The sequence below is a fragment of the Alosa sapidissima genome, chromosome 9 (genome assembly GCF_018492685.1).
Source record: "Alosa sapidissima isolate fAloSap1 chromosome 9, fAloSap1.pri, whole genome shotgun sequence".
NCBI lineage: Eukaryota > Metazoa > Chordata > Actinopteri > Clupeiformes > Clupeidae > Alosa > Alosa sapidissima.
In genome coordinates, this window is record NC_055965.1 from 30,318,695 (window position 1) to 30,341,148 (window position 22,454).

Here is a 22,454-nt window from a genome sequence, read left to right on the forward strand (position 1 = left end):
ATCCTCACGTCTGTGACATCAGCTAGGAATCCTCAATACTCCTAAAGACTTACCACTCCTTTGTGGGGTATCTCCAACTGCTTCTATGGTCACGCCCATTTGCATCATAATGGCTCCTGTCAGTGATTGGTTAAATCAACCTAATGGGTCAGAGGCATTATATAAACAACAGTGGAGGCATTATATAAACAACAGCTAGTGAAGTCTGATCTCAAATGTTCACGGTAGGCACTGGCATGTGCACTATATCTTTATTCAACCAACAGCATATAGTCAGTGGACGTCACAACTATATTGTATTTCTTTGTATGCGCTTTGCTTTTTATTTCTTCAATTGTAATTTACAATTGTTATTCAAATATAATGTTTGACTGGATTTATTTCACGACACAGAACTGGAGTCTGAAATGTCAGGATTTACTGAATCGACACCGCTGCCCATGCCAGTGAAGGAGATAAAAGAAGAAGAGTTTGATGATTTCCTTCAAGAGCACCTGTTTGCAGACCAGGAAGTAAAAGAAGACCCTGGACTGGATTATGACTGCAAGACTGAAACAAACACATCACCAATGTATGACTGCAAAGAAGAACAGTCTCCACTGATGGAAATAAACAAGGAGGAAGACGCTGATTTCAGATTAGTTATTCGTAAAGACTCCTACCCTACAGGTAAGTTGGTAACATATTGTTTGCATTGACGTAAAAATAATAATAATCTGATAAATATTCACCAAATAAACACAGATGGGATGAGACATACTGCGGAAAAGGCCCATCATTGTACAGAGTGTGGAAAAGCCTTCTGCAAGATTAATCATCTCAAGTCTCACCTGAGGACCCACACAGGAGAAAAGCCGTTTCAGTGCTCTGATTGTGGAAAGGCCTTTAGTCAAAAGTCTAATCTAACAAAACATCGGATGGTCCACACAGGAGAAAAGCCGTACCAGTGCACTAACTGTGGAAAGGCCTTTAGTCAAATGTCTCATCTCCAGGTACACCAGATGATCCACACAGGAGAAAAGCCGTACCAGTGCTCTGACTGTGGAAAGGCCTTTAGTCAAATGTCTCATCTCCAGGTACACCAGAGGATCCACACAGGAGAAAAGCCATATCAGTGTACTACATGCGGGAAGAGTTTCAGGACTAAGACAGAGGTCAACGTCCATGATCGCACACATATGGGAGACAAGCCATATCCGTGCCCTCACTGTGGGAAGGCCTTTGGTCGAAGATCTGGTCTAACGCAACACCAGATGATCCACATAGAAGAAAAGCCGTATCAGTGTGCTACATGTGGGAAGAGTTTCAAGACGAGGTCATTGGTCAACAGCCACCAGCGTACACATACAGGATAAAGGCCTCATTAGTGCTCTGACTGGAATGTCCTTTAGTCACAAGTATTCTCTAATGCGACACCAGAAGCTCCACGCATGAGCAGGGGCGTCGCCAGCCGTTTTTGCCGGGGCTTCTGCCTCGAAGGTTTTGAGTGTAGCCCCGAATGCAATCTGCAAAGGTGACTACCAAATATGAAACCATTATTCAAATCGTGCATTGAAACTTTGAGATGAGATGGACCTATTTATCAAACATAAAAGCAGGACACGGGTTTCCTCTCTCTCTCTCTCATGCAGCAGATCTATCTTTTGGAACGTTTGGTTGAAAATTACTGGTGTTTCTGGTTTGGGAAGTCTTTGAATCAACTGTTTAATCTACTTCCACATGAGAAGTGCAATAGAGTTGAACAGTGATCACATTTAGCCTAAAATTGTATCCCACACTACACCCCAATGAAGAGATACTGTTATATTCTTGCTGTTTAATGATGAGCTGAATGAATCTGAGGCCAAATCTGAAGATAATTACAAGAGGAATACCTAAAGAAATCAGTCATACTGGTAAAACAAAAAATGTAAGATGAGAGTTGCTTTGATAATAACCGAATGTGGACATGTTGTATGATCTCAAATAAAAGGCTGAATCTCAATCACAAGGTATCTCATAATGGCTGTTTGAATGAATCCATATTCATGTTTTTATTATTCATAAATAATTTGTTCAGACAAACATTTAAAAAAAGGATTATTAAAAAACCAATGAACTAACTGCAGGATTAATTATAACAGATGTCTTAAATTCTGGTGCAAATGATAATGCCCATTGTGAAGTTGCATAATTGTTCATAATTGTATTTTTGCTTCAGGCCATGACTTGTTTATGTAAACGTAAATCAGGTTTCTCGGCCAAGTATACTTGCGTATACAAGGAATTTGGTCTCTGCATTTATCCCATTCGTGAATGTGAACACACAGAGGACACCGTGAACGCACAGTGAGATGAAGCACACACTAACCCGGAGCAATGAACTGCCTGCTACAGCGGCGCTCGGGGAGCAGTGAGGGTTGCCTTGCTCAAGGGCACTTCAACCATTCCTACTGGTCGGGGATCGGACCGGCAACACTCCGGTTACAAGTCTGAAGCACTAACCAGTACTGCCCACTATTATAGACGTGCTATCACACTTCTGACCCTGTTCAAACACACACACACACAGACAAAATGCCCATGTACTTACAATATTTAAATTGAAAAAAGCATATTTGTCATGTAGAAAAAGCTTCAGGAAGAATTTAGGATGGAGGCATTCTTTGTTGGTTACTCCACCCATTCTAGCTCATCACTTTTAATTTCACACCTTTCCACACTTCCCACACTTCACCTCCTAGTTGAGCTGTTGTCATGGCCACATGAGGACCATTGAATGTGTGAACAGAGCTCATTTAGCTCATTTAACTTTGAATGCCTTACCATAATTCCCTGCTAGTCCAGTTTTGCATTCCAAAAGCACCTGCAATTGGGTGGTTAGATTTGAATGGAGGCTAATCTGGCTGATGATTGAAAGTAAGTATGAATTTGTTCATTACCCACAACCCCATGCTAACTCCCCACCTATCATGTCACACTTCCACCACTACCTCCCCTCCATTGTGGAGTGCCTGCCAAGTGCAACTAGATTCCCTGTAATTCTACATTCTAGTTTCCATCTGAAAGGATTCTCTCACTGATTGGTCAGATTTCAATCTAGAAGCCTGATGAGTTATACAGAAAAGGCATGATATCAACTCTCACTGTCCATCATCGCACTCATACAAGAGAAAAGCATATGATTGAAGTGAAATGAAGCATATGATAACATATGATTGCTCTGAATGTGGAAAGGCCTTTACTCAAATGTCTAGTCCAATGAAATACCAGAGAATCCACACAACAGAAAAGCCATATCTGTGGACTACATGTGGGAAGAGTTTCAGCTGTATCTGTGTACTACACGTGGGAAGAGTTTCAGCCATGTCTGTGGACTACATTTGGGAAAAGTTTCAGCTTTATATATGGACCACACGTAGGAAGAGTTTCAGCTGTATCTGTGTACTACATGTGGGAAGAGTTTCAGCTTTATATATGGACTACATGTGGTAAGAGTTTCAGCTGTATCTGTACTACATGTGGTAAGAGTTTCAGCTTTATATATGGACTACATGTGGGAAGAGTTTCAGCTGTATCTGTGTACTACACGTGGGAAGAGTTTCAGCCATGTCTGTGGACTACATTTGGGAAAAGTTTCAGCTTTATATATGGACCACACATAGGAAGAGTTTCAGCTGTATCTGTGTACTACATGTGGGAAGAGTTTCAGCTTTATATATGGACTGCATGTGGTAAGAGTTTCAGCTGTATCTGTGTACTACATGTGGTAAGAGTTTCAGCTTTATATATGGACTACATGTGGGAAGAGTTTCAGCTGTATCTGTGTACTACATGTGGGAAGAGTTTCAGCTTTATATGTGGACTACATGTGGGAAGAGTTTCAGCTTTATATATGGACTACATGTGGTAAGAGTTTCAGCTTTATATATGGACTACATGTGGTAAGAGTTTCAGCTGTATCTGTGTACTACATGTGGGCAGGGATGGGCACAAATACATCAAAATGTATTTCCAAATAAAATAACACATTTACGATTGGATGGATTCCATGGACCCGATTTTCACCTCAACAAAGGAACCAATCACAGAACGGAGGGGGGACAGCAAGACGATGACGACACACTGAAGCGGTTATGAGCTACGTACAGACGCATTTGATAGACATTCGTAGCGCCCAATAAATGCCTCTGAGCATTCGTAAGCCACGTCTCAAATACGAGAAAATGAATGTGTAGTTCCCAGACCCAAACTCAATGAGATGAGGTCTGGCGTTAGCCAGGCTATGTGGCTAGGCAGAGGCACCAAATGTGATTAAAAGTTTAAGAGCAAACAGGACACTCGGCATGGCTTTTAGTATTTGCTCTGACAGTCCACTTTTATTGACTGTTAGTCTACTGTTGCACTTCCCAGCCAGTTGGCGTAATACAGTAGATTGCCCACTATGAATCAGTGACAATAAGACAAACAATCCAAATGGATGACTTATTTAGAAATGTAAGCAAGGTAGCATTTCATCACAGATTAATAATTTTGTATACACCTGAAACTGGTGTGTGCACGACCTCTATCAATGTAAATTTAAAAAAGTAAAAATAAAAAAATAAAAAAATCAGGTTGTCACATTAATATTATCTAATCAGTTAAGCCAATTAGAAGCCAATTATTATGACATTATCAATCATTTCTTATTTTTAAATATGCAAAATTGGAAATGTTCTTGTTTGATGTATCTTGTCAAGTTACCATAGCACTGAAATATTTCGCAGGTCAGAGAACATAGACAAATTTAAAGTCTAGAAAAATCAGACAGACAGACAGAGACAGAGATTTTGTTGCTTTACCGATAGTTAGATAGATGTCATCACAGTGTTTCACAGAAAGTATTTTACAGTATTTTGAAAATACAAAAATACACAACACTGAAGTATTTTTATACAAAATACGAGGGCATTTTCATTATCTCAATAAAATACAAATGACAAAATAGTATTTTGTATTTGAAATGCGTATTTTAAATACATGTATTAGAAATACTGCCCATCCCTGAAAATGTACAAAATTGGAAATGTCCTTGTTTGACGTATCTTGTCTAGTTACCATAGCGCTGAAATATTTCACAGGTCAGAGAACATAGACAAATTTAAAGTCTAGAAAAATCAGACAGACAGACAGACAGACAGAGACAGAGATTTTGTGCTTTATCGATAGTTAGATAGATGTCATCACAGTGTTTCACAGAAAGTATTTTACAGTATTTTGAAAATACAAAAATACACAACACTGAAGTATTTTGATACAAAATAATATACAAATTACAAAATAGTATTTTGTATTTGAAATACGTATTTTAAATACATGTATTAGAAATACTGCCCATCCCTGCATGTGGGAAGAGTTTCAGTCGTATCTGTGGACTACATGTGGGAAGAGTTTCAGCCGTATATGTGGACTACATGTGGGAAGAGTTTCAGCTTTATGGACTACATGTGGGAAGAGTTTCAGTCGTATATGTGGACTACATGTGGGAAGAGTTTCAGTCGTATATGTGGACTACATGTGGGAAGAGTTTTAGCAGTATCTGTGTACTACATGTAGAGTGAGGCCTTTCTCAACAAATCCCCTGATAATATATTTGACATGCAACTTACTTTGTGAATGGAGGCTAATAGAGAGGAGGCATAAATAATCTGGCTGATGATTGAAAAGTAAGTATCAATTTGTTCATTACCCACAACCCCATGCAAACCTCCCCACCTATCATATCACACTTCCACCACTACCTATCCTCCATTGTGGAGTGCCTGTCAAGTGCAACTAGATTCCCTGTAATTCTACATTCTAGTTTCCATCTGAAATGATTCTCTCACTGATTGGTCAGATTTCAATCTAGAAGCCTGATGAGTTAAACAGAAAAGGCATAATATCATAATAGCTTAGCTTTGATCCTCATATCAAATCACTCACTAAGATTGCTTTTTTCACGTCTGTAACATTGCACGCCTCCGACCCTTCCTCTCTGCTAGTGATGCACAGACTTTGGTTCACTCTTTCATTATGTCCCGTTTAGATTACTGCAACTCACTTTTCCTTGGTCTCCCCACTAAAACCCTTCAAAGACTACAATATATTCAAAACTCTGCAGCCAGGCTCCTCACCCATACCAGACGATCAGCACACATCACCCCCATTCTCCATCAACTCCATTGGCTACCAGTTCCGTCCCGGATCAAATACAAAGTACTACTACTCACCTTTAAAGCCCTCCACAACCTACATCTGCGACCTCCTGACCCCTTACACTCCTTCCCGCTCACTCAGATCCTCTGACCAAAACCTCTTGGCTATCCCCCGCTCCAGACTCTCCACCCTGGGTGGCAGGTCCTTCAGTGCCTTGGCCCCCAAACTCTGGAACTCCCTCCCCCAACCCTTTCGTGCCTGTCCTTCTCTTCCTTTCTTCAAAGCACATCTCAAGACCTTTCTGTTTAATGATCACTTCTCCTCCACACCCAACACATAGTTCCATACAGATAACTTGTCTTTGTTGTATTGTTTGGTTTGTTTGTTATTGTGTTTCCCTGCCTTTGTCTCTGTTGTATTGTTTGTTTGTTTGTTATTGTGTTTCCCTGCCTTCCTACTATGTAAAGCGACCTTGGGTTTGAGAAAGGCGCTATATAAAATAAACGTATTATTATTATTATAATGGCTTTTGCCACTCTGGGTCTATGCGCGACAGTATGCTAAAGTGTGGACCATATATTTCCCCAACGTTTTTTCAGTTGTTTCCACAATATTAGCCCCTGATGAGCTTTCATTTCGATGGCTGATAGGCCTACGGTACGTCTCCTGCGACAGTCTCATTTAGCATTTAGCACTATAATCAAACAATCCAAGTGTTCAGTATACAGGTTCATGATGGTATTTCCTGCTTGGCCTTATGCCTGTCGCACCTCCTCCGGTGCCCCAGATGCAAGGTCGTCAGCTAGTGCCACCTAACTCCGATGTTTCGCCCCCTAGCCAGTACATCTCCAGGTGGGGGGGCAAGTGGCTTGCCAGGGACGTCTCCCTACCACTCCCTGCATCTGACCCTACTGGGGTGTCTGACCCCATCTACCATCCTTCCTCCTTACCCACAACCAAAAGCTAGCTTTCTCAGCCTCTTCTGCCAGCTCTTTGACTGCTCGCTGCAGCCTTGCCCCTGATGTTCCTGTGGCACGGAGGAGCTGCATCACTGACCGGCCTACAAAGCCCCTGCACCCAACCTCCACTGGGTGGATGGATGCTGCCCAGCCTGCCTCCCTGCACTCCATTGCCAGCTCCGTGTATTTGTCCCGTTTCAGCTCATGGGCAGCTGGTATGCCCTCTTCCCACGGAACGGTCAGCTCAATTATGAGAGCTCGCTTAGCGGCTGTGGACCACATGACAATGTCTGGCCTCAGGGTTGTGTCCACAATCTCACTGGGAAAGACGAGCTGCTTGTCCAGGTCCACGCGCATCTCCCACGCCTTTCCAGGAGTCAGCAGTGATCTTGACTGGCCCCCTTGAGGCTTCTGCTGGTTCTCCTGGTCGGACAAAGGACACGCGCGAGGGTTGGCTGTTTGAGCTGTTGGCAGTTGCTCTGTTTGTTTCCAGGTGTTCTGCAAGCTTTCTCAGGACTTGATTGTGGCGCCATCTGAGGCGCCCCTGTGAGAGTGCCACTCTGCAAGCGGACAGGATGTGCTTGAGTCCTGCGTTGGCTGTTCCACATAGAGGGCATTTGTCCTCGCTCCCAAACCACATTGCCAAGTTCTTAGGGCAAGGGAGTGTGTCATACGCTGCCCTCACTCTGAAGCTGAGCCGAGCCTGTGGGGCTTGCAAGATGTCCTGCCACGTCATGACCCTATGGATGGTGTCCTCCCGCCGGGTCCATGTGCCCTGCTTGTCCTGAGACACAGCCTTGACGAGGTACTGCTCCTGCTCTGCCTGTGTCACTTCTTCAACCACCAAAAGTGAATTAGGCCTAAATCCCAGAGCAAACTGAAATCTTCTGCTTTTAATATAGCCTACCGATATGCTGCTCCAATTGGCACACAATAAAACTTGTTATTGTTTATGAGTGTGTCTTTGTTATCTTATGAAGAGGCATCTTGCTGTTTTGTTTATGTTTGTTTTGCTTTCATTAATGGTTTAGCTCATGAGGTCACAAGGCCACTGGCTACCGCACTTTTCGGGAAAAATAAAAAAATAATGTCTCATTTTCCGACGCACCACAAAACATCTTGCCTATTCGTCTGGGGCTTTCTATAGGTTTCAGTACGGGCTGTATCGTGAGACAAACAGAAAGAACAGGATAGGTTGATTTATTTCACTTAATCCGCTGTCGCCTACGTCGCACAGATACCTAACATTTCAATTCAACAATTCTTGTAGGTATCCATTACTCTGCTACAACCAAAAATAATCACCACTTATGCACACACTCTCTATCTCCCTCTCTCCTAGCAAAGACATGCACATTTTTGATCCTGCTTGAGTACAATTCACCTGGCAAAAATGCATGTATTTTTTTAACAAGCTAGAGCCTTGACACTTTCAACTTATCAAACTAGATTCAAAGGCAGTCCATAATACAAATGAAATTGAGGAGAATGTGCAACACATTGGGCTTGCCTGCAGGTGATGGTTCTCTGCAGCATTGGGACCAAGTGCATTTCTCACCAGGACTAATGGAGGCGCTAATGTGGCCATTAAAGTGCTTTCGCTAATTGAAGCGCTAATGTGTCTTAAGCTCATTACTTTCAATAGGCCTATTGAAGCACATGTAGGCCTACCCATTTGCCTATTAACCACCATTAGCCTACAGGCAGCAAAAAGACGTTGCCATTTTGTTCTTTTCTGGTAACATTAGATAGGCCTACTGTTATGTCAGATATGCTACATTTTAACATAGTTGTGCTTTCTACTCCTTATATTTTCAATAACAGGTCTAAAGATGAAGTCAGAAACGTACTTCTGAGAAAAGTTTTTATTAATTAAAATAATGAACTGTATTGTTACAGTAATACAAATGTATACAGTGCAGTAAGCTACAGTACAGTGTTCTGCAGTCTTTAGAGCAGAAAGAGTGCTTGGGGATTCTTGCGTGTTGTACGCAGGAATTCGTTGATCTTATCTACACACTCTTTCAGTTTCCCCCTGTCCATGCCAGGAAAGTGTCGCTTCAGTGTAGCAACCACAAAGGTCTTCACATTTTGAGGCAGTGCTCGTTTACCTTTGGAACCATCCCAGTTTGTGGTTTTGCTCCATGCCTGGTAGTTCTCCTCCGAGATAATGTGTCTGAAGAGCAGGCATCCATATCTGCCCACTTGGCCGTAGCTCTGTTGGTGGAGTCTAGCATGGTCTTCTGGTCCAAAATCACGCAAGCTCACGTCTGCCCATTGACAGGGAATTTGGATGCTGTCGTTTAAGGAAGAGGAAAGGGCCAATGGGGACATCTGACAATCTGACAACACTGAAGAATCTAATTGTGGTGAAGGTGTTGAGGCGCGTCTGGGGACTGGTCTCACAGGCGTAGAGTGAACCATACGTAGAGCCGAATGCAGTTCTCTTATCCCAGCTCTCATCTCTTGCATGAGCAGTCCCGTCTGACTGGCCTCTCTCAGCCCCTGCATCTCTTGTCGGAGGTTGTCTGTCTCCACTCTGCTGGCTGACAGGTCAGCTTTCAAACTTGCATTCTCAGCAAGCAGTTGAGCTACTTGAGCTTGTTCCGATGTAAGTTCCGCTGTCCTTGCGGCTAGACAGCTTTCCACATTAGCCATCCAGCCCTTATCGTCACACAGCAAGTCTTTGTTTTTTCCCCGGGTAATTGGAACAAATCTGTAAGCAGAATTCATCAAAATGTTACTGTAAGAAGGATATGTTGAGTGCTCGATTACCACAGATGGGTAAATAAAAGAGATGCGTTAGTGTTACCTGGGCTTCCCAAAGTTCCAGCCAAGATTCCGGACTGCCTTTCTCACGGAGTTTAAACAGATTCTTATATTGTGCCTTCTTTGGAGAAGCGCTTTTACTTTTCTTGCTGGTAGTTCACCATCTGTTCTCAGGATGGAGTCTATTATTTCCATCACCTGACTGAAAGAGACACATTGTTTCAATACACAGTTTGGTAAAGCCTGTTGTTATTTTTGTTAATATGTCAAACTTACAAACTTGAGTTTACATTTAAAGAATAAAAAGTAAATTTACTTTGTCACTTTACGCAGCTTTCGTTTCTTCTGCTCCACAACGGCATGTCGGCAATGGCGCCGGATAGTCCCCAAGGAAGGTTTTATTCCAGTCATGGCCAGATGTTTGGCAATAGCGCTAGTCGACCAGCCTTTCTTCCGCAGGGTCCTGATGAGCTTACTGACCTGTGCGTTGATCACAGTCATCCCTGACGTCTACTGTAAATAGGCTATGCATTCACCAACACCACTAGGCCTATTTATCTTGGGGAGTGGGCGTGGATTTTTACACCCCTCCCCCCAGAGGTGGAAAGTAACTAATTTACTCAGGTAAATGTATTGAGTAGATTTTCTTGGTATTTTATATGTTTTTCAGTAGTTTTTAAAAATTGTACTTTTACTTTTTACTCAAGTTTTGGTTGAAGTATTGTACTTAGTTACATATTACACCACACAAGTTACTGCGTACAAATTGGTGTTCATTTCACTGCCCCCCCCCCACCACATCCCCAACCCCACTCCTCATAATATAGTAAAATGTCATGACTTAATGTTTCAATCTCAATGACAAGGTATCTCATAATGGCTGTTTCAATGAAATCATATTCATGTTTTACAAGAAATAATTTGTTCAGTGAGTATATATTTTATATATTTTAAAAAAGATTACTGGGAAAATAATAAACAAAATGATAATACCCATTATGAAGTTGCAACAGAAATAAAGTTCATGATTCTGTTGTTGCTTCAGGCCTAAACTTGTTTATAGATGAGGTGCCACATTTATTCTATAACTTTGCTTTAATAAAAAAATCACTTAAAGACAAAAAATGCACATAAATGACCTTAAGTGGTAGAAATAGCACATGTGATGTAGGCTTTCTTTGTTGGTTACTCCACCCATTCTACCTTTTTATTTCACACCTCTCCACACTTCCCCCTCTTCACCTCCTGGTTGAGCTGTTGTCATGGCCACATGAGTACCATTGAATGTGTGAACAGAGCTCATTTGATTTTAAATGCCTTCCCATAATTTTCTGCTAGTCCAGTTTTGCATTCCAAAAGCGCCTGCAATTGGGTGGTTAGATTTGAATGGAGGCTAATAGAGAGGAGGCATAAATAATCTGGCTAATGATTAAAAAGTAAGTATGCATTTGTTAATTACCCACAACCCCATGCAAACCTCCCCACCTATCATATCACACTGATATCAACTTTCACTGTCCATCATTGCACTCATACAAGAGAAAAGCCATATGATTGCTCTGAATGTGGAAAGGCCTTTACTCAAATGTCTAGTCCAATGAAACACCAGAGAATCAACACAACAGAAAAGCCATATCTGTGGACTACATGTGGGAAGAGTTTCAGCTTTATATGTGGACTACATGTGGGAAGAGTTTCAGCTTTATATATGGACTACATGTGGGAAGATTTTCAGTCGTATATGTGGACTACATGTGGGAAGAGTTTCAGCAGTATCTGTGTACTACATGTAGAGTGAGGCCTTTCTCAACAAATCCCCTGATAATATATTTGACATGCAACTCACTTTGTATAAGAGTGAATGGAGGCTAATAGAGAGGAGGCATAAATAATCTGGCTGATGATTGAAAAGTAAGTATGAATTTGTTCATTACCCACAACCCCATGCTAACTCCCCACCTATCATGTCACACTTCCACCACTACCTATCCTCCATTGTGGAGTGCCTGCCAAGTGCAACTAGATTCCCTGTAATTCTACATTCTAGTTTCCATCTGAAAGGATTCTCTCACTGATTGGTCAGATTTCAATCTAGAAGCCTTATGTTATACAGAAAAGGCATGATATCAACTCTCACTGTCCATCATTGCACTCATACAAGAGAAACGCCATATGATTGCTCTGAATGTGGAAAGGCCTTTACTCAAATGTCTAGTCCAATGAAACACCAGAGAATCCACACAACAGAAAAGCCATATCTGTGGACTACATGTGGGAAGAGTTTCAGCCGTATCTGTGTACATGTGGGAAGAGTTTCAGCCAAATGTGTGGATTACACATGGGAAGATTTTCAGCTTTATATATATTCAAAACGTAATGTTTTAATTTAATTAAGGACTTAATGTTTTAATCTCAATGACAAGGTATCTCATAATGGCTGTTTGAATCAATTCATATTCATGTTTTACAATAAAAAGTATACATTTTATATATTTAAAAAAAAAAAAGATTACTGGAAAAATAATGCACAAAATGATAATACCCATTGTGAAGTGTCAACACAAATAAAGTTCATGATGCTGTTGTTGATTCAGGCCTTAACTTGTCTATAGATGAGGTGGCACACTTATTCTATGTCCTTGCTCAAATAAAAAAAATCACTTAAAGACAAAAAATGCACATAAATGACCTTAAGTGGTAGAAATAGCACATTTGATGTAAGCTTTCTTTGTTGGTTACTCCACCCATTCTAACTTTTTATTTCACACCTCTCCACACTTGCCAACATGCAAACGTAGGCTCACCTAAATAAAACCCTGTGGCGTCATCTCTACACCATTGGTTTTACGCATGTCACACTATGGCCTACGCTTCGTTTCATTCACACAAACTGATAATGCTTTTACTTGGCACGAAGTTCTGGAAGAACTGTGCCCAGATCTTTTCCCATCTCTTCTCCCCCCTAGTCTAACGGTGACCGTGTCGAAGTATTGAAATTGGTTGTGGTCTATTCAGCATTTCCCAAAATATGGGTCCGCAACATGGAGACTGCTGGTCCGCGGAGTCGTGGAGTGAAATTAGGCCCGGTGCTTCATCTGATAATTTGCTGCGCAGTTGATCAAGAAACCGTGGACCGATGAAAAATGAAAACAAACGTTTCTGCTATCGATGTCATTAAACATGGAGCCCTACAATTAAGTGGTGGTATGAGCATTCATTCAATGCGTGTCTGCGTGAGAGAAACTGAAACTAATAGATGACGTTGGTATCAAAGCTCCGCTTCAACCTGTTGGGAAGGCTATTTATTTATTTAACGAAACTTAATAGAACGACATTGTTTTTTGGAACTTCCATATAAACAGAGCAGAGACTGTATAATACTGTAGGGCATTGAGTATTGTATAGTCAACTGTATAGCATTGAGTATTGTATAGTCAAATTTCAATATAACGTGGCCAAAAGCTATTGTAGCCTTCTTTCTGGGTACATGTAGATGAGCCCTATGACCCCAAAGTCTGCCAATTCATTCCTACGTAATCACCATGACCAAAATTGTACTTTTTTTTACTTTGAATCTTAAAAAAATCTATATTGACCTACCTACCGACCCATTTTTATTTTATTTTTTGGTTGTTACTGCAAACGAGAATATTTGTAAGGATGCCTGGTGCCTTGCGCTGTGTGTTCATTCAAAATAACATGGTTTGCAAATGTGATCTCATGTTTGTTTTAGACGACTTTATCCAATGCTACTAGCTGGTTCTGTAACCCATTACAAATAGTTTCGATGGGTCATTAGCATCATATGACGACTAGTTTCGATGGGCAATTAATTTGAATAATGTGTGAATGTCTTGTATTGACTGATGGCAGGTACCTGGTGCCTTGTCATTGTCTGTGATGCTAATTATTTTGAAACTAGCCTACTGGAACAGTTTAGATGAGCATCCAGAGTCCGGTGACTAATGATGTGAAATGTCTTTGTTTGCCTTTTTCAGAATTTGCAAAAGCACCCTCACTGATATAATCAAACACTTTGAGGAGAACGGCGCAAGACCACGGTTAAGGAAGAAGAAGCCAAGGCCAAAGCCACCAGTCACAACAGTTCTGTAACCCATTACAGATCGTTTCAATGGGTCATTAGCATCATATGACGACCAGGGTTGTGCACAATTCCAATTGCAATTCTGCTTCCTGTTTGCTACCTCAATTGAAATGCAAGTGAAATTCAAGAATTGAATTGGAATTTAAGAGGCAGTTTCAATTCAATTCTGGAATTTTGCACAAGCCTGGTGACGACTAGTTTCGAGAAAGAGGTTTAATGTACACTGTGGGTCTAGAGAGTGCTGCAATTTCAAATCTTGTATACATCCTGTTTTTGGTAATAAAATAATTTTCATTTCAACAAAGTATATTCTAATAAACCTCCCCACCTATCATATCACACTTCCACCACTACCTATCCTCCATTGTGGAGTGCCTGCCAAGTGCAACTAGATTCCCTGTAATTCTACATTCTAGTTTCCATCTGAAAGGATTCTCTCACTGATTTCAATCTAGAAGGCTGATGATTTATACAGAAAAGGCATGATATCAACTCTCACTGTCCATCATTGCACTACAAGAGAAAAGCCATATGATTGCTCTGAATGTGGAAAGGCCTTTACTCAAATGTCTAGTCCAACAAAACACCAGAGAATCCACACAAGAGAAAAGCCATATCTGTGTACTACATGTGGGAAGAGTTTCAGTTGTATCTGTGTACTACATGTGGGAAGAGTTTCAGCCATATCCGTCTACTACATGTGGGAAGAGTTTCAGCTTTATATGTGTACTACATGTGGGAAGAATTTCAGCTTTATATATGGACTACATGTGGGAAGAGTTTCAGCTTTATATGTGGACTACATGTACAGTGAGCCCTTGCTCAACAAATACCCTGATGATATATTTCACAAATGTAACTCCCTTTGGATAAGAGTGTCTGCTAAATGAACAAATGTAAATGTTACATTTACGTTTGAAAATGTTCAACAGAAGCAACTACCTTTAATAGATAATAGTTTGAGCTCTGTGTTATAGAAAGTTATTTCTTTTGATATAAGGTACACTTAATTTATGTTGAATGCATGGTGTTGATACTGTTTTGTAGTTTTCACCAATCTACAGTCTTTTGGCTTTACTTATAGTGTACATTTCTAAGGTAGCATTGAGAATAAGCAACACTTATCTACAAAACACCTTTTGGCTGAACAACCGCTTGCCTTTTATTTTACTGTACTGTCCAATACATCTGCTATGTGTCACTGTGGGATTACTATAGTACAACATCAACATCATCTTATTTATTATATTATTCATTTATTTTTTTATTTTATATTTTGATCTTTACCTTTTGAACTATTGCCCTTCTATGCTTTTATCAACTATTCCTGTTTGCTTTTGTTTATATAAAGCACATTGAATGACCTATGTGTATGAAATGCGCTATATATATAAACTTGACTTGACTCAAGAAACATCAGAATGTAACCTTTCATTTGAGACCATAATTAAGCTTCTACACCAAGGGGTACATATGCAGTAAGTATTTTATTGTCAGTACTTCACAAGACCTGGTGTTAGAGCTTAGTTGTGTTTCTCAAGTGCATCAAGTGACTTAGAGGACTGAAATATGGTCAGTTCATAGATGTTTGTAACCGGGTAGAAAGAAAAAAACACTTGCCGGCAATCAGAGTCAACTGATTTCCAGTCAGAGTCACGTGTGTCTCCATTGGCCTCCAGTGATTGTTGCCCCCACCAAGATGGCGTCGCTATTTACGCATGTTCTGGATGCCAAGGCGGTATCTAGCTTTCTAATATCTATGGTTGTTCCTTTCACATTACCTAAGGTTCACAATAACAGTACCTGCAGGAGTGCTGAGACTGCTGGTAGGGGGCCCCAAGCAGCCGCCTACCTATGCCTAAATGTTAAGACCGCCACTGGTTCATAGATGTTTATAGAAAGAAAATCAATATCCTAGCCTCTGTAACTCTGTGCCAGTATTTTTCTGATTGTTCCCTAAGCAACTACAGGGTCTCTGAAGGGGCCAAGCAATTTATGGTAGGCCAAACTAAGTGGTAACAGTGGCCTCTGAAGTAGGCACAGTGCAGTTTCTGGGGGGAAAGACTACAAATGCACATCCTATAGGAAGTTAATCTTTGTGTTTGGTTAAGAATAGAAAGACACAAAGCAATTTATAGAAATTGGAAAGCTGTATCAGTGTTCTACAGTGTTCTACTCTTCTGGGAAGAGTTTCAGGACTGGTGGAGAGCTCACTGAGCATGACGGAGTCCTCACAGGAAAAAAAATGTTTCAGTTTACTTCATGTGGGAAGGGTTTCAAGACTGCAGCTGGGGTCAGCACCCATCGGCACACCCATAGATGGGGGAGCCCATATGAGTGCTCTTACGGAAGAGCGGCCCATTCATGCCACCCGGGAATCTAAAATATAGACCCTTTCAACAAGAAAAACAAAAACATTTACCGTTCCGTAACAATTCAAGGTTCTAAAATTCTGTTGAATTCAATGAACCCAGACCCTTTCAACAAGAAAAACAAAAACAATGCTTGAACGTTCTACTTTGTTCCCAATCTACTTCTGCTTCATAAGATAAAACATGTAAGGGATAATGTATAGAACGCCGGTCATTAATGGAAAAATAAGTCCCGACAGGACCCCGACGCGCCAGCGGAATGACCGGCGATCTATATACATTATCCCGCTTATTATACGGCTACTTGCCAAAACGAAAATCCACATCCACGATATGTCTACATTTATGTGTTACTGTTTCGTCGTGGCTTTTGCTGAGAAACACATAGTTCGCAACACACGCTGAACTTGAATCAAACATTCTTTAGAACACAGCTGATCAACCGTCTGCTTTCACTTTTGAATGAAGTTCCAATACTTGCGGAGTGATATGAAAAACTTAATATCAGCAGCACAAAACCCGTTGCCATTGACAGCGGTAATTGTTTGCAGCGGTAATTACATGAAAATATTTTACCGTAGAATGTTGGGAAATCCCATTCAAGTCAATGGAGCGTTCTGCTAGCATTGTGAAGAGCCGTATAATAAGGAATGTTAAAACGGAAGCCTTGTGGGAACAACTATGATGCTGATAATGGAACTCTCTTGAAACAATAAAAGGGACCTACCAGGGATTGTGTTGTTTCCCACTGCGAGTGTCCATGTGCTTTGCCATCAGAATGTGTAAAAAACATGGATGCCACAACCAAGCAGGCGCGTAGCCACATAAGGATTATATATTACATAAAGCCATTCTTATCTTTTCATATGTTTGTGCCCTCTCTGTCTCTCGCTCTTTCAAAGAGTTGTTCCCGTCAATGTTTTGGTTTGACTGAGGCCCCTGCACCTGTCTGCATCACTTCCTGTATAGTCTTTGTCAAGCAGTTTGTTCCACACACACTGTTCCACTCAAACATGAATACTTGTCAAGCAATATTTCTTACACAAATATTATAATTGTCCAAGCAAGAGAATATCTCATATTATGTCCCAAGCTGCACACTAAAAGCAAGTTTATATCCATGGCATGAATACTTTCATAGCAAGAATACATGTTATACTACACATTCTACTGACTATACATTTTAGTGTAATGACTGTTTAAAATGGAAATGAGATGAACACATTTTTTTTATTTGAAACCAGCAATCTAACAGGTAAGACAGAGGAGGCATTATATCAACATCGTCGGATGGTTTTATTTTATTTTTTTATATGTAAACTCATATGTTTACAGGTCGGCACCGTGATGCTCTAAAACGTACACACTTACAAAAGTAAATATTGGAGCTTTCTTTGTTCATTACCCACAATCCCCTCCTACTCCCCCATGTTTAATTTCACACCTCCTCCCCACCCCCACCTGCTCTCCTTTGTGGAGTGTCGGCCCATTTCATGCCCTGTCATTCTAATTTGCATCAAAGAGGAACCTGTCACTGAGTGGTTAGATGATTTCAATGGGTCAGAGAGCAAACACACTATAATTTGCATCAAAGAGGAACCTGTCACTGATTGGTTAGATAATTTCAATGGGTCAGAGAGAAAACGCATTATAATTTGCATCAAAGAGGAACCTGTCACTGATTGGTCGGATGATCCTGTGGGAGAGAGAGAAAAAGTGTTGTATAAATACCGAGTCAAGTCAGATTTCAGAGCTCACATGTTCAAAGGTAGGCATGGGGATGTTTTATTTAACAAACAGTATTTCTTTATTTGCACCTGCTTACTTTGTATTCCTTCAGTTCATATTTAACAGAATTTGTTCCACTACACAGAACTGGAGTCTGAAATGTCAGGATTTGCTGAACCAACAGCGCTGCATATGCCAGTGAAGGAGATAAAGGAAGAAGAGGTTGATGATTTCCTTCAAGAGTACCTGTTCGCCGTTCAAAAAGTAGAAAACCCCGAACTGGATCATGACTGCAAGACTGAAACACCCATATCACCAAATTTCAACTGCAAAGGAGAAAAGTCTCCAATGATGGAAATTAAACAGGAGGAAGACTCTGATTTAAGAGAAGATTTCCAGAAAGAGGCTTTTCCCACAAGTAAGTTGCTAATTACTTGTTTGTATTGTGGAAATCTTGAAGTAAAACAAAAACATTTGCACAGTAATATTAATTATAATTGTTTCAATGTTCTGTACTTCTCTCGTAAACCATCAACACAGATGAGATGAGACATACTGCAGAAAAGGCACATCATTGTACAGAGTGTGGAAAAGCCTTCTGCAAGATGAATCTTCTCAAGTCACACCTGAGGATCCACACAGTAGAAAAGCCATATCAGTGCTCTGATTGTGGAAAGGCCTTTAGTCGAAGTTCTAATCTAATACGACATCAGAAGGTCCACACAGAAGAAAAGCCATATCAGTGTACAACATGTGGGAAGAGGTTCAGATATAGGTTTGAGGTCAAAAACCATCAGCACACACACACAGGAGAAAAGCTCTATCAGTGCTCTGACTGTGGAAAGGCGTTTAAGCAAAGTTCTAGTCTAATGCGACACCAGAAGGTCCACACAGGAGAAAAACCACATCAGTGCTCTGACTGTGGAAAGGCCTTTACTCAAAGGTATCATCTAAAGGAACACCAGCGGATCCACACAGGAGAAAAGCCGTTTCAGTGCACTACATGTGGGAAAAGTTTCAGTCAGTGCTCAACTCTTATAACCCATCAGAAGGTACATACTAGAGTTAAATATTAGCAAGACTGATCAGACTGTAATGGTATTTTACAGTTTTTTTTCTGATTGCTTAAGCACATTTTTTTTGTGGCTATGGCTTTTTTTGCTAAACTCTACACACAAATAGGAAAACCTTTCATCCAATCAGCAAAACATTGTAGTTCTCTCTTCGTAAAAATTGTGTTTTCGTATCAAACAGTAAACACAAGCCATCACAATAGTAAGCACACAATGTGCCAACTTCACACTGATGGTATGAATAAAAAAACACATCTGGCTTTTCCTTTCTCTGTAGACTAAGTTTGAGGTCATACTTTTGTCATAGTTCTGTAAACATACAGGTATCCAAACTTCAAGTATTAGTGTTTATTTACCCACATCAAAACAAACACAAGTGTGTTTTTCCAAGTCAAAATACAAAATAGCATTTCACGGAGACAAAACAAATCAGTCTACATTGAGTCGTCTCTCTCTTTTGTCTACATCGCATGCAATGTCCTAGTCCAAGGCACCGGGGAAAATATATTGTGGAATGCCGTTTTAGTCACGATAAGTCGAGCAACGAGTAAGAATGAACAGGTATGATAAGGGATCAGATTCCAAAAATAATTCAGTGGAAATGCATGGATTCCAGTTGCTGGAAGAAACTGGAATCCATGCATTTCCACTGAATTATTTTGACATACGTTCACACTCGGTATCATGTTTCAATACACTTTAGGTCAATATCACACCAGAATTCTCCTTTAACTAGTAAAGGCCAAAATGCATACCAGTCAGCTAGTTGAAGGCTTTTGGGTCTCACTAGTTAACTAGTGACAGCCAAAAATGTGCACATGTTTACTAGTGAAGGCAAAACTCCTCACTAGTTAACTAGTTGGTGTAGGTCAATGTCACTAGTTAACTAGTTTACTAGCTGCTTTACTAGCTGTTTCACTGCCACACATGCAAACTAGTGAGACTTAAATTGTTCCACTAGTTAGTGGACAAAAACGGTCAGCTTGTTTGTGTTTTTAGGTGTAACTAGTTAACTAGTGAACAAAATATGCATGCCACTAGTTAACTAGTAAGGCCCACAGCACCCTCACTAGTAAACTAGTGGGTATTTTGGCCTTTACATGTTAACAAGTGACCATTTTGGCATCTCACTAGTTAACTAGTGGGGCTGAAATGGCCTTCACTAGTTAACTAGTGGGCATTTTGAGACACACTAGTAAACTAGTGACACTTTTTGCACCTCACTAGTTAACTAGTCGAATGGAAATTGCCATCACTAGTTCACTAGTTGGTGTTTTGGTGCACACTAGTAAACTAGTGACACTTTTTAGACCTCACTAGTTAACTAGTGAGCAGTTCTGCCTTCACTAGTTTACATGTAAGTGTCACACTGAAGCCACTAGTTTACTAGCTATAGAGTACCTTTGGCCAGCATGTTAACTTGTGTGCCACATGCAAATGTTGTGGGTGGGATATCGTGAAATTCTGCACTAGGTTGTCATGTTCTATTTGGACATAGAGAGCCAATAGAAAACCTAAATTTCCAGAATTCTCTGCTCCTAATTTGAATTCTGCGCCACTAGTTGACTAGTGTGAATTTTGTCTTGAGCTAGTTTACTAGTATACATTTATGACCTCACTAGTTAACTAGTTTGGACAAATGATGCATCAACTAGTTACCTAGTGAGCCTACTGCCATCACCTAGCTAGCTAGTAAGCCATTTATGGTTCACTAGTTAACTAGTGACATTGACCTACTGCAACTAGTTAACTAGTGAGGTGCATTTTCAATTATGTATAATTTGATTTCTATGGTAAGAAGATTCGTAATGAGAGCCTATACCTGTCAACATTTGAGTCTAGGGGATTTCTGCAGATGATTATTATAGAGTAATATTTGGACCTTGCAATTTACCGGAGAGTAGCTTACGGGATACAAAATCAGACGGGAGGAGGGCGGGAGAACAGTTTGAACTGAAATGTGGGGGAAACGGGACAGTTGGGCTAGCTGCCTGCCAATAGCTATAGCATTGTGCAAACTGCTAAATTCATGTCAGAAGGCAGACAATTAACGACAATCTGTCCTAAAGCTCAGTCTCTCTCCCTCTCTCTGTATTATTGTACCGAAGTACTGATGCTAAGAATTTCCACAATCAACGCATTTTTTTATCCATATGATTGGCCATTTTAGCTACTCCTGTCATCAACTCATCAGCTACCAAAATGTTTGCTAATGCAATAGCCAAGATTACATGAATGTGGCTAGATGGTGGATTTCCCAAAAGCATACACGGTGGAATCACTGAAATGATTAGACTAAAACATTACGAAATCACACAAATTAAGAGTTAAAATAATTAGAAGTAAGACTTACTCTGCTAAGAGCTCGTTTTCGTTGCACAGAATGTCTGCTAACGTTAGTGCTAATGTTATCACTTGGTCCTCCAGTCCCGTCCGTGCCAGAATCAGGTGGAAGTAGAGGTCTGCGCGGGACTGATTTTTCAGATTTTCAGATGATTTTCCCGCTCCCGCAATATTCTGTCCTGCTCCCGCCCGCATTAATGTGTCATTTTTAGTCCCGCTCCCGCCCGCATCTGTAACATGATGTCCCGCTAAAGCCCGCATGCAGGAGGGATAGCCTATTTAGTTTTTCTTTCTGTCCCACAAATAGCACACACACCTGAGAAAGACTCCAGATGTCAGTTTCTTGGTTCTAGGCCTAGTGGTGCCCTCTTCCTCTGTCATGCTTTCGATTTTTGAGTTTTGACAATGAGCAGCAGGAACAAATTGAACCCACGTAAACGAGGCTATAGGCCTGCTATCCGTCAGTTATGCTTAAACCCCGTTTTTTAATGCTGCCTAACAGAATATCCAGCTGAACTATAGTTCTATGTAATGTTTCATGTTTTTGTAATGTTTCATACAGTGATGCAGGTCTACTGCTGTGAATAGGCTAAATACAATTTTGATCATTTTTAGAGCCTACTACTGTATAGTTAACTTTGGCCTTTGTGCCCTGACATGTGGCCTTTGTCCCCCACCAAATATGCCCAACTGAAGGCCAAGTGGCCTTGCCCCTAAAATGGTGAAATTCCAAGCCTGGTTACACCTGTTTCCAGAAAGCATCGTACCTGTGTCGCAATTCGCTACCTCCGATGTTTGAACACCGTAGTTCCAACAATGTTGTTGATGATGCAGCGATACATATCATTGGTGGAAACAGTGGCAACGTGTAATACCCCACCCCCTAGAAATTTTCTGTCATGGCCTATGTCAACATTTTTTCCAAGTGATTAATGCTGGCATTGCC

The 22,454-nt window shown here is 40.7% G+C and overlaps 1 protein-coding gene and 1 pseudogene across 1 annotated transcript; one reads left to right on the forward strand and one right to left on the reverse strand.

Annotated features, from left to right (window-relative positions):
- Positions 1-22,454, reverse strand: part of LOC121718896 — a 172,851-nt pseudogene that overhangs the window by 89,926 nt on the left and 60,471 nt on the right.
- LOC121719841 (zinc finger protein 347-like) lies at positions 178-19,168 on the forward strand. The gene is made up of 7 exons (XM_042105636.1): positions 178-224; positions 394-669; positions 745-1,302; positions 7,526-7,536; positions 11,392-11,571; positions 18,219-18,510; positions 18,633-19,168. Exons 2-7 carry the CDS (start codon positions 408-410, stop codon positions 19,166-19,168), a joined length of 1,839 nt encoding a protein of 612 aa, XP_041961570.1. The 5' UTR covers positions 178-224; positions 394-407.